The sequence below is a fragment of the Trichinella spiralis genome (genome assembly GCF_000181795.1).
Source record: "Trichinella spiralis strain ISS 195 chromosome Unknown Scfld8, whole genome shotgun sequence".
NCBI lineage: Eukaryota > Metazoa > Nematoda > Enoplea > Trichinellida > Trichinellidae > Trichinella > Trichinella spiralis.
The window spans coordinates 869,620-885,502 of NW_003526947.1; the positions used below are offsets into that span (position 1 = coordinate 869,620).

Below are 15,883 nucleotides of genomic sequence, written 5' to 3' on the forward strand. Positions count from 1 at the left end.
TTTCTTTTGGCGTTGGTTATTTCATTTTTTCTTTTTGTCAGCATTACTATTGACATGAATAATATTGTCCAAATGCATATTATGCACAAATTATTATTATAGTTTTAATATTTTTTAATATTTCATACAGAGGCATGAGATTATTTTTCATTATTTTAAAATTTTGCTTGTTGATCAAAAACTTTGTCATCGTGATAAAATAATTTTTGTTTTCATTATTATTTTTCAAATATCTTTTCTCTTTTCCATTCCATGCCCCTCAGCAAATTCTGATTAGCTTTTCAGCACCGTCATAATCGTTGCGATTGGCTAGCACAAGCGCGGCGCTAGAACGTTTGTTTACCAAATGAAAGAACGCTATAGGCAGCTGTTATTCAGTCGAACGAGGCGGTTGTGTCAAATCTGCAATTCAGCTTTACCTTACCGTTGGTCGTTGTTATATATGTATATATATATCCTTCATTTTTTTCTGCATATCCAAAAGTTTATTCTTTTTTTTATTTTGCGCGGTTACGTTCTATACCGATTTGTGTTTATTGAAAATCTGAAAATCTTTTATCCATTTCTAAAAATTTTTCAGTTAATGAACACTTCGACTGTGTTGCTGCTACTATTTGGTAGCTTGTTTGCTTTGGGCAACGGTGCTTTGCCGAATATCACTTGTTGCAATGGAGGTGTGCCGTACGTGGATTTGCACGTCTGGCCTGTTGATGGGAATCGTTTCGAAGAAGTTGCCGATGGAACCGAATGTCGACGATTTTTTTTGCAAATTTCCGACTCGCTGTTGGTCAAATTTGTCGAAAACGGTGGTACGTTGACATGCAAATGTCCGAGAGATTATTATGGAACCAAATGTACGTTGAATCGTCAAGCTCAAACTTGGGGTGGTGGCGATGGTCAGAGTTTCAAAATGTTTCTACTTTTGGCCGTAATTCCGCTCACATTTGCTCTGGTCGCTGCCGTTGGAGGCTTTTTCTGCAAAATGTGCTGTTGCCAAATTGTCGGCGTCGAATGCTTGAATTTCAAATGGGTTCCCAAACGAGCAAAAGACCACAACAACAATACCTTCGACAGTGGTGAAATCGACTATCCATTTTCTTCTGTTCGACGACCGCCCATTGTCACTGCACCGAATCTGTACGTTGTCAACAATGATCGAGATCAAACTGATGCTGCTCCTCCAGCTATTTATGAAGATCCTTATGATCACGGACCGCCACCAGCTTACGAAGCTGTCATTCGTCAAGCTTACTTGCAACCGCCTCCACAATTTTCTACCATCGAGAAAAAATAGCTAACTAATTGGCTGGCGAGAAGAAAAAAAAATATCTGAACCAGTGCCGGTGTGCTTTGCGGTTTTTACAAAATAGCCTTCATAAATAATCATCTATCTTCTCTTATATATGCATATATATATATATACAAATGTTTTTATATTCTTCTTCTTTTACTCAATTTAATTAATTTACCTATCCATTTCAATTCAATTCGTATATAATGTATATATATTCATCTCTTTCTATGTCAACTGCTATTTATTTGGTGCTTCTCTCAACATCGGCTACACAGATATAAACAATGTATGCTTTTTGAAGGGTCAAGTAAAGGTTCATTAAATTGAAATTGCTATTTTTTAAAATTGGAAAAAAAACAGGATACTTTTCGTAAAATTTTCCAAATATTTGTTGCATATTTTTTTGTTTTTTTCACCAATACCATGTACACAAACACAATCACATGCATGTGTTCTTGTATTGTGGTGAAATTGGAAGAAATTTTTCGTGGAAAAGGAGAAAACGAATAAACCACAATAAGATGGTCACTGTTTACCGTTGGAAAAGATAATAATAGCGCAAATTTGAAATTCAAATTATTTTTTTCGCCCAAAGGCAATTTGCACGTGTTGAAAAATTTCGAAAACACGCAAGCGGAAATGAAATCAGCAACGTCAGCTAACGTGTCGTACCGGCAAAAGTTCAACTGCTGAAACAATAATCCTGACATTTGCATGTTCGGATGGTTAATTTATCGCCAAAGCAGTTGTTGTTTTTCATCTCCAATCCGTGACATTTAAAACTTTTTCAAATTTGATTATTCCAAAAGCCGCTTGCAAGAATGGCCGTGGGAACAAATCATGTGACATCATTGCAAATTAATTCATCCTGCCATGCTGAAATGAAGAGAAAGTGGGAAAATGTGTTTCTTCTTCTATTTGTTCTCTTTGCAATGCAATAGTTGAAAATAAATTTTTTTTTCACATTGTAAAATTTTAATAATCAACTTTTGACATTAACAGAAAATTACTATTCTTTTTCACCAAATCAAACATTTTACTCAAAAAACAAAACAATATCTTCATCTAAATATTTCTATACATGTTAATTGACATTTTCCATTAGTTGGTGGTGTTCATTATTCAAATGATCATATTGTACTTTATTTTTCACGCTACTTACTACAGTAAGTAAGTATTACAATAATTGTAAATTAAAAAAGATACTTTCTTTTGTTGAATGGAAAAAATGTTTTATTTTTAAATTTTCAATTCATCATTCTTCGTTTCAACAAATCAGAATATATTTATTTTGTTGTAAAAAAAATTCAGCTCATCGAAAAACAAATACAAATAACAAATATAATAATAACAAAATATGTTCTATTTGATTTTTGTACTATATGAATTATGATCGAAGATAAAATGGAAACTTTCGCTATTTTAAAAATGTTCAACAAAATTTTCATCCGTAGAACGTGCTGCTGCATTCTGTTGCTGCTTGAAGTCGACGGCCGGTAATAGGCCCCCCTTTTGGCCGGATGACTCGACCGGACGTACGTTGCGTACAAGCACGGCTCCGTGGACGGGACAAATTTTCATCGCATAATCGCCCGGATAATTGTTCACTTCATCTTGCTGAATTTTGCTGATCTTCTTCTTTTCCTTGTGATTTCGTTCGGCCGCTTCTTGCCGTCGTTGTTGCTGCCCTTCGCCATGCACATCGGCCGACGGTCGACGTCTCGGCCAACAGGGCAGTGCTTTGCTACGCTTTTCGGTCTGTTTCACCGAATAGACGATCGTCCCAATGACGACAAGTAGGAAAGACAAGACGAAAAGTATGTGAAACTGAAAACAGCTTGTGTATTGAAAAAATTTAAATTTTCCCCCCAATCACAACAATCGTCCATTTACCGGATGCTTGAAGACAAAATAGCTGACAAGAACGGCATAAAAGTCGGCCGTCAACGTGGACAAATTGAACATTATAGCGCTGGAACGTTTTATAACCACGCAAACCATCGAATAAAATACAAACATGGAAACGGCAAATGCGACCAAAAGTAAAACTAAACACCAAAATAAAAAAAACATGAGCAGTTGAACAAGAAGAAAAAAAATATCCTCTGAACAACAACTACTCACTCATTTCATACTGATGCCACGAAGCGGTTCCTAAATTTGCATTTTCTAAAATTGCCCTACAAATACGAACAATCTTTGTTCAAATTCCATTCGTAAATATCGATCATTTTAATTTTCATCATTATCAAAAAGTAAACAAACCCAACCGCGCCGTGTTAATGTCTTTTTCTCAAAACGTAATTCTTAGTACTGTTATACGCTGGAAAATGGCATCAATATTATTTGGCACGAATTTGAAAATTTTTCGATTAACACTTGAAAATTGTTCAAATGGATGTCGGCCAGAATTGATGAAAAATAAAATCCCAATAGCACCCTTTTTCTTTTCAACGAACGCATTTTCCCATTTCATTGATCTCGAGCAGCAGCAAAAAGCACCGATTTCTTCCCTCTTCATGCCGAGGTCAATTTGAGGAATGCAAATTCTTTTGAAATGTTCTCAGCAACATGAAATTCGACTAGAAGAAATTTCCGATTAAATATCACATGATCCATGCATCCAGGTGTGCCGTTTTGCGAAATTCATTTTCAACTGCGTCGCACGACTGAGTAACAACAGCGCATCGGATCTACCAATATATACACTTCTAATATACTGCTGCTGCTGCTGCTGCTGCTGCTGCTGCCATTGATAATGCCCCAATATTATTGCTTATTAGTAAACAACTGCACAATGAACTAGCTAATTAAGTGAATATATGTTGAAAAATATTCGACAAAAAGTTCAAACGATCATTTGTGAAACAATTTTCAAAACTGGATCTATCATCATCATCATCAAATTGGATCAACGTATCAAACAACAACAACAATAACATTATGGAATAAATTATACAAATTAGTTGGATGAAATATAATTAACTAGTTTTAACAACATGTATAATGAATGTATTCAACTTTTCAAAAATTACTACACTACAAAAAAAAAATTTAATAAACTACCATTAGAATACTTACAATTGAATCCCTGAAATGAAGCTGCCAAATATTCCAATCATTGCCAAATATTCGGTACGAGAATGATTTTGCAAAAGCCATTCTTGAACAACGTTACTTATGCCGTACATGGTTGCACCGCACAAGCAAAGAATATCACCCAACAGTCGATTGGATCCTATAAAAATGCAAAAGTCAATCATAAATCATAATAAAACATTCTTTCAATATTTGAACTGGAAATTTGAAACGACAAATGATAAATGTAAAATATTGTATCACTTTTACCAACTGGAAATGGTAAATTTCGATCGATCATTTTTCTGTTGAATAATTTTGCAAATTTGTCAAATAAGTACATAAATACATGAAAATTAATTTACCATCATCAAGCTGATGACCAATTTGAATATCACCCCATACTAAGCTGCCAACACCCATCAGGCAAATGGATACGCCCACAATGTGGATGATCAAATAGCGAACTTTCAAAAAAAGAAACGAAAGAATCAAAACGACAGGTATGGTAAAGCAGTCTAAAAGCTGAAAATACAGATGCATATTAAATTAAGAAACAGAAGAAAGGTGGAAAAAATGAAATGGAACTTGCCTGAACGCTCGCCAGACTTGTATAACTGTATGCTTTGACCATCAAAAATGTTGCTTCAACGTCGATAAAAGCCAAAATGAAATATCTCCAACCTCGACTGCGAAATACTTCAACGAGATTCGCGTCGGACGATTGAAAAGCAAGTATCGAGCCGTATACAAGAGCGAGAAAAAAATAAGTTGAGAAACTTTGAGCTGAAACAATCAATGAAATGGAAAAAATGTCAAATGGCAAGAAACACCAACAACATCACTAACCTGTAGGAGCATGAAAATGGAAATAGTCACTCAAATATTGACTAGTGACAGCTGAAATGCATAAACAGATGGATAAAATCTGACCCATGAACAAAGATTTTGCCATATATCTAGAACAAGTGAATATGATGGTGAGTTACCATTTCGGATTTACAGAAAACAACAAACTTGCAACGGCTTCCTTCACAACAAGGGCTACAGTCAAAACCGTCATCGTCATCGATTGGAACCGCATCATTCATTTTACAGCGGTTACTTTTTGTTAAAATCGTTTTCTCAAATTCTACTACAACAAGAAGAAAAGCTCATCTTTTAAACTGTTGGCCAATCAACCAATGCCAATCAAATTTCCTCAAAATATGTACAGTTCATAACTGTGATTTATAAAATGCAACGAAATAATAAATTAATGAAAGTAAAAGTTAATTTTGAAACTAATACAGCGCATCCTAGTAATCTACAAAGCAAACAAGTAAAAATGCTGAGTGAATAAAACCTGACATACAGTAATTTTTTGAGCAATCAAGTATAATTTTGTTTTAATTTTTTAATGTTATCAAAATGATTTCATGTTTGCAATTGTAAATTTAAAATTTAACTTGAAAATAAGTTCCAATAGTAAAAACGTATTTTGCTGAATCAGTACTTTTTTCTTGATATATGGCGAGTAGTTTTAAAATTGCTTATTATAAATGCGACTCTTACATAAATTTGTTCGTTTCTAGTCGAGATGATTTATTACGCCAACAACAACATTCTTTCAAACTAGCCATTGAATGTAATTACGCTGATAAAAATTTGTACCCAAGCAAATTGAAACAATCATACCATGTGTATTCTTTTCTATTGTTGCAGATTCCAACCGAAGATAAAACCTGAACGTCAGTAATCGACAGTATGACAAGGTATTTTTAGAAGAAAGAAGTAACCTGATATAGCAGATCATAGTTGTTATTGTTTGGAAGTAATCCGATATAGCTGACCATAGTTGTTTTGTCTGGAAGCAATTCGATACCAGCGAAACAGTCGTTACCGTTTAGAAGCAACCCGATATATTTGACCTAATTGTTGTTGTAGTTTGTTTTTCTTTCGTGTGTGTATCACATATATATATATATATATATATATATAGTTGTCAGTTAGTTAGTTAGCAAGAGTCAGTCAGACTCAGTCAGACTCAGAAGAGTCAGTCAGACTCAGTCAGAGCGAGAGTCAGTCAGACTCAGTCAGTGTGTGTGAGTCAGTTGATCTCTAGTCGAATAAAGCGTTGGTGTTCTTTTCGAGATTGTGTTTTGGTCTTTATATTCGAAAGACGGGAAGGAATACCGGAGAAAACGTGACTGGAATCAGCAGAGACAATAGGTAAGTCGTTGGAGCTTACGACGCGGGTCCAATAGGGGGAACCGTATATCGAAGATAGAACTCAGTGGTTCAAATAGTCGAACCGCGGGTTAATTATACAGTCCACTGCAACTTGATTATCGTTATCGACGAGGAAGATCCAATACATTGGTCCTCCGAGCCGGATCCGGATAGAATAGGATATCGGATCAGATTGGAAAGACTGAGACTTCCGGATCTTTATCACGACCTGTGGACGATATTGATTTGTACTTAGTATTGTTACGGTCTAAGAATGGCATCGATAAAGTCATCGGCCAAAGACTGTCAAAATAGGATTGCGGCTATGCGAGCTCGTCTTTCTAGCTATATGGAAGAATTAGTGAGAGCTCGCGAAGAACTCAACTCACGTGCATTGGTACGTAACCTCTTAGCTCTTCTGAATCAGTGCTTGGACAAAGCACGCCAATTGGTAGAGAAGTATGAAGATTCCGCGAAACCGGCGGACGATATCACCGACTGGCACAGTTTCGAGATTGAGGTGGTCAAGGCACGTAGTATTGCTGAGGAGTACTTGGAAAAGGACTCAGTGACCGATAATCGTCGTGATACAACGCCAAATAGGGGGGCATTTTATCACGTCAACTTGCCTAAGTGGGAACTTCCAAAGTTCGATGGAGACGTTCTCCAATTCGATACATTCTGGGAACAGTTTGAAGATCAAATACACCGACAGTCAGAACTTCGAGATACCACCAAGTTCACGTATCTTCGATCCTGTTTGACTGGGAATGCGTTAAACGCTATCGATGGTTTAGCAGTTACAGCAGCCAATTATTCGGCAGCTATCGACATTCTGAAGAGTCGTTTCGGTCGTAGAGACTTGATCATTCAAACTCATATCCGGAAACTATTAGATACAACGCCTTGCAACGACGCGTCATTGAAAACGTCGAGGAAATTTTATGATGAAATCGTCCAACACATTAGAGCCTTAGAAGCGTTGGGCAAGAACCCTTCATCTCCAGAGCTGACAGCGTCAGAAGTCCTATTGGAGATATTCAAGCTGAAAACGCACTTGAGTACAAGAAAGAGATGGGAAACTCTTATCCTTTCTGAACCTTCGAAAGCAGCAAATTTGGAGGATTTCTTACGATTCTTGCAAGACGGAATAAGGGTGCAAGAGTCTGTCAGTATGAGTGACCGTAAACCATCATCAGACGTCACTATAAGAACGAAGAGTCCACCTCGAAAGAAATTACCCTCTGTAGCCGCTCTCCATACGGAGATCAGATCATCCGAAAGCTGCGTGATGTGTAGAGAACACCATCGGGTAAGTCAGTGTCCCAAGTTCCTAGCAGAGAAGACGCAGGATCGATGGAGAATAGCGACCAGTGAAAACTTATGTTTCCGCTGTCTTCGAAGAGGTCACAAGGGAAATAGGTGCCCGGAAGACAAACGGTGTGATTATCCATCTTGTGGGAAGGCGCACCACAAACTGCTCCATGGAGACAAGGGAACACACCAATCCAGAGCTGGTGAAACGTCGTCTGAGAAGCCGACGACTGAGAAAGACGAAAGTGTTTCGAGCGCCCGAATACTTTTGGGAAGAACAGCGTCAGAGAAAGAGAACCTGTTGCAGACAGCACGAGCCATCTTGCAATCAGATGATGGAAATCAGTTTCTTGTAACCTGCCTTTTCGATTCCGGTTGCCAACGATCACTTATTAGGAAGGATCTGGCAGAATCGTTACGGTTAAGAGGTACAACGGAACGATTGATGTTGTTGAGGCTAGGAGAAACGCACAGCAAGTATGAGAAGCTGCGTTGCGTGAAGTTTTGCCTAAAAGGTATCTACGGAGGCGAAGACAGTCATCCCATTGAAGCACTCTGTGTCCCGAGAATAACAACGGTAGATGCAAACCCATCAGCAGCGAACTGGGAGCACCTACACGGACTGAAGCTGGCAGACATTTTTCCGAGAGAACGAACGGAAATTGACGTACTTATCGGTATAGACCTTTATAACCGCTTGCTATTCAAAGAGAGAATAGTGGGTGGAGACGCGTTACCTGAAGCCGTCAACTCACCGTTCGGGTGGATCTTGTCAGGCAACATTCCAGCAGACGTCGGAAGTGGAAAATGCATTACACTTCTAGTGAAGACAGAAAATGAGTACAGCGAAGATGATCTTAGACGATTTTGGGACTTAGAGATTATTGGTGTGGCGGATGATAAGGGGAAAGAAGACCCTTCTGCCTCTCGTCTCATGAAAACCTTCGAAGAGACCTTAGAATATGACAACGGACGCTACACTGTCAAGCTACCTTGGAAGCCAGGATTCCCGAATCTACCAAACAACTACGCATACGCGCTACAACGTTTGTTGAAAACAGAAGCTAGTCTTTTGAAAGAGCCCATAAAGTCAGAAATGTATTCTAAGACGATGAGAGAGTACATAATTGATGGTATAATAGAAAGAGTCGAGAACGTACATGGCGATGAAGGAAGAACCTGGTACTTACCACACCACATGGTGTTTAAAACCGACCAGACTTCGACGAAAGGTCGGATAGTATTCGATGCTTCAGCCCATTTCGGGCGAACATCCTTGAATAGACAATTAGAGGCAGGGCCATCCTTGCAGAGTGATTTAGTCAGAATTCTGTTACGATTTAGAAGACATCGCATCGGGGTGCAGGCTGACGTCTCCCGAATGTTCCTTCAAATAGGATTACATAAGGAAGATCGGGACGTAACCCGATTCCTGTGGAAAGAACCCGGTGACCCGTCACCGCCGCAGACGTTTCGCTTCAGGAGAATTTGTTTCGGCTTGACGAGTTCTCCTTTTCTAGCCTTAGCAGTAATGCAGCATCACGCCAGACTGAACAAGAGCAAGTGGCCCAAGGCGGCCGAAGAAGTGCTAAAAAATGTATATGTAGATGACCTGTTGTTTTCACTCGACGATCGAATGGAAACGATGGAATGTGTGAGAGAACTGAAACAGTTGATGGAGACCGCAGGATTTCATTTAACAAAGTGGTCAAGTAACGAACCCTTAGTGTTGCGATCGCTCCCGGAAGAAGACGTTGTGTCAGAGAGTAAAGCAAAAATAGCACTAGGGATCGTATGGGACAGCTATAGGTGGAAACCCTTTGTGGGAAATAGAGTGGAATCCATACTAGAGCTGACGGATGCGCAGTGGTGGAGACACTGCCCCACTGCAGACAACCCCGCTGGCATCTTGACCAGAGGATGTCGTATGAAAGAACTGGTAAGCAATAATTTGTGGGGGCCTGGTCCACATTGGTTAACGAAATGTGAAGATGCGCCCTACGGCCCAAATCATCATGGACAAGCGACGGATACCGTCGGACGTCTAACTAAGCGTTGGCGTTACAGAAAAAACCTGATTGCCCACTTCTGGAAGCGATGGAGATCGGAGTACATAATTTCGTTTTGTACTCGACCGAAATGGCGAGGAGACGGTACGGAACCGAAAGTGGGAGATATCGTTTTAATAGCAGAAGACGACGGAATAAAAGTCATTGGATGTTGGGACGTGTACTGGAACTGTACCACGGAAGAGATGGAGTGGCGAGTTCAGAACGGTTGGAAGTGGCAAAGCGTGAAATTACACGACCAACAAAGAAATTACGACTGTTGGAATCTGCAGTAATAGATGGAGTTCCTCCATCGTCGGGGGAGGATGTTGCAGATTCCAACCGAAGATAAAACCTGAACGTCAGTAATCGACAGTATGACAAGGTATTTTTAGAAGAAAGAAGTAACCTGATATAGCAGATCATAGTTGTTATTGTTTGGAAGTAATCCGATATAGCTGACCATAGTTGTTTTGTCTGGAAGCAATTCGATACCAGCGAAACAGTCGTTACCGTTTAGAAGCAACCCGATATATTTGACCTAATTGTTGTTGTAGTTTGTTTTTCTTTCGTGTGTGTATCACATATATATATATATATATATATATATAGTTGTCAGTTAGTTAGTTAGCAAGAGTCAGTCAGACTCAGTCAGACTCAGAAGAGTCAGTCAGACTCAGTCAGAGCGAGAGTCAGTCAGACTCAGTCAGTGTGTGTGAGTCAGTTGATCTCTAGTCGAATAAAGCGTTGGTGTTCTTTTCGAGATTGTGTTTTGGTCTTTATATTCGAAAGACGGGAAGGAATACCGGAGAAAACGTGACTGGAATCAGCAGAGACAATAGGTAAGTCGTTGGAGCTTACGACGCGGGTCCAATAGGGGGAACCGTATATCGAAGATAGAACTCAGTGGTTCAAATAGTCGAACCGCGGGTTAATTATACAGTCCACTGCAACTTGATTATCGTTATCGACGAGGAAGATCCAATACATCTATATTGTATCAGTCAACAGTTGCAATTGTGCTCAGATATGAATCGCAAAACAGTTTAAAACTTATCAATAGTATATCAATAAATTCAATTGAATTGTTCCACTTTTTTTTAAAATTTGTCGCTGTTTTCGATTAAAATGAAACGTGCACTTGAGATAAAACTGCATAAAATGATAAAATTGATTTGTCCTGTAATTTAAGATGAAATTCCATTTCAAAAGTATTAAAATATTTGCAAAAGAAAAAACTGAAATCACCGAAATACATTGTGATAAAGAAATGAACAATTTTAGTTTGCTTTCAAAGATGAGTGAAATTTATTCAAAATAGAACAGTGGAGCGTTTAAATTTAAAAATCCACAAAAGAAATAGTTCGTTTAATGTTTTTTTTTCTCATTTTTGGACAAATTCAATTAAATAACAGAATTGAAGAATAAAGTTGAATAATGGTCGAACAGTCGAATTTTCCATTGTATTTCTACTGATATGCAACGGCATATTTTCTTTTTCAGTTGACGGCTACTATTATAATAGTTGGTTTTACTTGCGAGAAGCCGGTTTATCTATTTTCGCAATGGAATTTCTACCGAGCAAGTCGGTCGGTTGGTTGATTTGTCAATCAGAATGCAATTCCAATCGCTGAATCATAACTTATCTGTGAGAGAATGTGGTGCAGCACCATTTATAAAACAAATAAATAATGATTCATAGAAATTGTTTCTTTGTTCAACAATAGCAAATTGTAACTAACGTTCATTTCATTTATCACGCACAAGTGAATTTATCATTTTCAAATGTGTACATAATGTGAATTTATATACATATATATATAATTTGTAAACAATTGTTTGAAAGAAACAAATATATTGTATATTAAATTGAATATGCAAATAATTTCGTGTGTAGATGGAATTTTTTTTTCGAAAGAATGTAATACAGTGATCATCAAGTGACGTCGATACTAGTTTGTCAAAGTTGATGTCAAAAGTGAAGTATGTGTCAAGGTTGTGCTTTTCGTCGAAAATTTCACACTCGACTAAGCGAACAATGTTGAACACAATGGAAGAAGAAGAAATAAGCGATGTGAAATTTTTCATTTGAACATATTTTTTTTCTTTGGGAAATTTCAAATTTCTATCAAATGTTACAGTTGGATTGAAAGAAGGGGGAAAAAAAGAAACATTAAGTTGTTGTTGTCGTTGTTGTTTTCAATGATGCTAATCCACCTCAAGCTGGTTTCGCACGGTAGAGAAGAAAAGAAAAGACGATGGTGATGATTCACACTCGGAGCAAGTTGTTTTTCTTTTTTGACCGAGTAATTTATGCAAATATTTATCAATTCAACGTTCATTACGGTTTTGTTTACTAAAAAATGAAAAAAAAATGTATCGTTGATTTGATTGGAAAATTGTTTATTTAACATTTGTAGAGTGGAAGATGGGGGGGGGGAGCAAAAGTGCGAGTGAAATTTTCGATACGATTCATCGTCGCCATTTCAACGAGCAATTGTAGTAATTGTAAGAAGATGTGGAAGAAAAACTCCCACAGGTAAAAACCGGTTTTGTCGCGCAAGTAATTGCGATTCGGTTTCGAAGAGAAGTTTGGCCAAAAACCGGTTTTCGAGTAGTGGTAAAAATACAAGTTTTAACCGACCGCGAGGATCAACGCGTCAATTTTATTCCCAGTCGGTTCGTCGAGACGGTCGGCCGAGTTCGTGTTGGGGAAGAGAAATTTGAAATTTCTAAAAATTTGCATTTGATCCCATTCGCGTTGGTCATTTTCAGGCAACGGTAGAGAAAATGTCGAAGAGCAACGAAAGCACCATGGAATACGAAAATGAATATCGTTCGACGATCACGCCGCGTACGGCCGGACGTTCGTCGACTAGAACAAGCGGAGGCATTGGATCCGCTGGTCAGGGTTCCGGCGGCAGGGTTTTGAAAATTGTCACCGAAATGGGCAGTTCGACCGTGTCGGGTATCAGTCCGGCATTTTCGGCCAACGCGGCCCAGTCGTTTTTGGAAGCCACAGAAAAAGAGAAACGCGAATTGCAAAATTTGAACGACCGTCTCAGCAATTACATCGACCGTGTCAAAGGTTTGGAATCGCAAAATCGAAAACTGGTTTCCGATTTGGAAGATTTGCGAAGCCGATGGGGCAAAGATACTTCGGAGATCAAAGAAAAATACGCCGGCAGTTTGAGCGATGCCAGGCGAACAATCGACGATATGGCCAGGCAGAAAACCGAAGTCGAAGTACAAATATCACGTCTACAAGATGACATTGCTGAATTTCGACGCAGGTAAATATCATTCGTTTACTATTGCTCGATTAATTAATTATTACAGTGTAGAAAATTGAAGTAGGATTTGAAATAGGTGGGAGTGGGAAAAAAAGTAGCAATAGTACAAAGTAGAAAAAGAAAATTTCTAATTTTTCTTATTCCATGAGTAATATTGAATAAATTGTCAACCAAATTGCTGCTGTATATTACACAGAGGGATTGAAATTGGATTCAAGTGAAGAGAATGAAATTGTCAAAGTTCTTCACTTTTGCCAACTGGTCTTTTTTGCAAAACTCGTCTTGACAAATTTGCTGCAATTCAACAACGACAACAACGCATCTACAGTACCAAAAGCGGTCACGGTCTTGAACGTCCCGAAGGACGGACGGACAACACCCTTCTTAGTCACCTTCTGCTACTATTTACGTCTTTGTTGACCTCATTTTCCAGTCACCACTGTGAATAGAATTGAAAATATTTCCATTTATTTTTAGATGAAATAATAAACTTCAGAAATATAAGAATAAGAAAAAAAAATACATTTTAAATAAAAATATTAAATTTTATATAACAATTAATTGTTTGATTTTTTAATAATTTGTACAAGATGATTTTCATTCAGTTCATTAGTTTTGATCAATTTTGTTTTTAACAAAAGACAAATTTGATATGAAAAAAGAACAATACATTTGCAAGATGCTAGTTTTATTAATACCATCTCTACATGTTAGAACAGCATTTCTTTCACAGATTTAAAATTTTGTTTTATTTTCACTTGAAGATATGATGATACTATTCGACTTCGGCAAGCTGATAAAGAACAGATTACCAATTTGCGCAATATGATCAACGATTCCGAGACTGAAATCAACATGCTACGTCAGCGATACAAAAATCTCGGAGATGAGTTGAACAAATACAACAAAGACAATGCACGATTTTGGGACGAATTGCAAAAAGCGAGATCTGTAAGTTTAATTTCATGTTGAAAAAAAAAACTATTTTTTATTATTAGTCTTTTTGCAGTTGTCGAAATTACATTTTCCCACTTTCAGGACCTTGACCAAGAAACGTTGAGTCGTATAGATTTTCAAAATCAAACGCAGACATTGTTGGAAGAGTTGGAATTTTTACGACGTGTTCACGATCAAGTCGATTGATTGATCAATTTGATTTCCATTTCAAATCGATACAATTGAAATTGAACTTTTTTTCTGTTTTGCAGGAAGTGAAAGAATTGCAAGCGTTGCTTTCGAGAGAACCGACGGATACGCGTGAATTTTTCAAAAACGAACTCGCATTGGCTGTGCGTGATATTCGCAACGAATACGACATTATTGCACAGCAAAACAAAACTGACATGGAATCTTGGTACAAATTAAAAGTAAAAAATTGTCATCATTTTTTGTTTTAAATCAAATCGAATCAAATTTCACTTGTCCAAGGTACAAGAAGTCCAATCGGCAACCAATCGACAAGGTATGGAAGGCAGTTATCAACGTGAAGAGATCAAACGCATGCGTGATCATATGCAAGATTTGAGAGGCAAACTTGCCGATTTAGAAAGCAAAGTATGAATTTGACATTAACAGTACAAAAAAAGACTACTACAACAATATTTTTTTTAAATCGATTTAGAATGTGATGTTGGAAAAACAAGTCCAAGAATTGAATCATCAACTCGAAGATGATCAACGTCAATATGAGATGGCATTGAATGATCGTGATGCACAATTGCGCAAAATGAGAGAAGAATGCCACGCTCTGGTGTCCGAATTGCAAGCTTTGCTCGATACTAAACAAATGCTCGACGCTGAAATTGCTATATATCGTAAAATGTTGGAAGGTGAAGAAAGTCGAGCCGGACTTCGTCAAATGGTCGAACAAGTGGTCAAATCGCACAGTTTACAACAACAAGAAGAAACTGGTAAATTTCAAATCTACCGTCGTCATCATTTTTTCCCACTATTGTTGTTGATTGTTTCATGAAAAAAAAATATATATATATATTCTACAATTGCAGAAAGTAATCGTACTGTTCGTGGTGAAATGTCTACAAGAACCACGTTCCAAAGATCCGCCAAAGGGAATGTAGTAATCAGTGAATGCGATTTGGATGGAAAATTCATCACGTTGGAAAATACGCACCGACAAAAGGTAATTTATTTTTTTCCATTTGCTTTTGAGAATAATTGTTCAAGTAACTTTTTTTTTCGTTCTTTTCAGGAAGAGAATATCAGCGAATGGAAAATTAAACGCAAAATTGATGGAAAACGAGAAGTTGTTTACACTCTTCCACCAGGAACGGTATTGAAAGCTGGAAAAACATGCAAAGTAGATTTTTTTTTTCTTCTCTCTTCTACACTTGCCCAATTTTTACTTTTGGCATATTTCGTAATGATGATGATGATTTTTCAGATTTGGGCACGAGATCAAGGAGGAACGGCACGTCCACCGAACGAACTAATATTCGACGCTGAAACTAGCTGGGGAAGTGGTTCCAATGTTTCCACCACATTGTTGAACCGAGAAGGAGAAGTATGACGCGAGATGTTATGTTAGAACGTTCTTTTTTTATTTATTTATTGCTATTTTGTAGGAACGAGCAAGTCACTTGCAGAAAACCATTCAACAAGGTTGAGCAAGAAAGTTGTTTTTTTTG

At 37.7% G+C, this 15,883-nt stretch overlaps 3 protein-coding genes across 3 annotated transcripts; 2 read left to right on the forward strand and 1 right to left on the reverse strand.

Moving 5' to 3' along the window:
• The first annotated feature begins 583 nt into the window (after nt 1-583).
• On the forward strand, nt 584-1,294 carry Tsp_10443 (putative snoRNA binding domain protein). Its single transcript, XM_003372837.1, has one exon. The coding sequence runs from the start codon at nt 584-586 to the stop codon at nt 1,292-1,294; it is 711 nt and encodes a 236-aa protein (XP_003372885.1).
• Nucleotides 1,295-2,716: 1,422 nt separating this feature from the next.
• Nucleotides 2,717-5,327, reverse strand: Tsp_10444 (solute carrier family 35 member F1). Its single transcript, XM_003372838.1, has 7 exons — nt 5,222-5,327; nt 5,004-5,158; nt 4,738-4,897; nt 4,376-4,532; nt 3,419-3,474; nt 3,188-3,342; nt 2,717-3,121 (listed from the first exon to the last, which is right to left on the reverse strand). The coding sequence occupies exons 1-7, from the start codon at nt 5,325-5,327 to the stop codon at nt 2,717-2,719; spliced, it is 1,194 nt and encodes a 397-aa protein (XP_003372886.1).
• A 1,530-nt stretch (nt 5,328-6,857) lies between these two features.
• On the forward strand, nt 6,858-15,765 carry Tsp_10445 (muscle cell intermediate filament protein OV71). The gene is made up of 9 exons (XM_003372839.1): nt 6,858-10,173; nt 11,449-11,534; nt 12,721-13,238; nt 14,003-14,189; nt 14,447-14,605; nt 14,860-15,148; nt 15,245-15,378; nt 15,448-15,555; nt 15,640-15,765. Exons 1-9 carry the CDS (start codon nt 6,858-6,860, stop codon nt 15,763-15,765), a joined length of 4,923 nt encoding a protein of 1,640 aa, XP_003372887.1.
• The last annotated feature ends 118 nt before the right edge of the window (nt 15,766-15,883 follow it).

What these genes read in the sequence shown, in the direction of transcription:
- Tsp_10445 (XM_003372839.1), top strand. Translation starts at nt 6,858, where the DNA reads ATGGCATCGATAAAGTCATCGGCCAAAGACTGTCAAAATAGGATTGCG. An exon ending in AAAATACGCACCGACAAAAG is followed by an intron (nt 15,379 to 15,447) that starts GTAATTTATTTT and finishes CGTTCTTTTCAG; the next exon opens with GAAGAGAATATCAGCGAATG. An exon ending in AAGCTGGAAAAACATGCAAA is followed by an intron (nt 15,556 to 15,639) that starts GTAGATTTTTTT and finishes ATGATTTTTCAG; the next exon opens with ATTTGGGCACGAGATCAAGG.
- Tsp_10443 (XM_003372837.1), top strand. Translation starts at nt 584, where the DNA reads ATGAACACTTCGACTGTGTTGCTGCTACTATTTGGTAGCTTGTTTGCT.
- Tsp_10444 (XM_003372838.1), bottom strand. Translation starts at nt 5,327, where the DNA reads ATGGCAAAATCTTTGTTCATGGGTCAGATTTTATCCATCTGTTTATGC. An exon ending in CCATTTTCATGCTCCTACAG is followed by an intron (nt 5,159 to 5,221) that starts GTTAGTGATGTT and finishes TGATTGTTTCAG; the next exon opens with CTCAAAGTTTCTCAACTTAT. An exon ending in ATTTTGTCTTCAAGCATCCG is followed by an intron (nt 3,122 to 3,187) that starts GTAAATGGACGA and finishes AGCTGTTTTCAG; the next exon opens with TTTCACATACTTTTCGTCTT.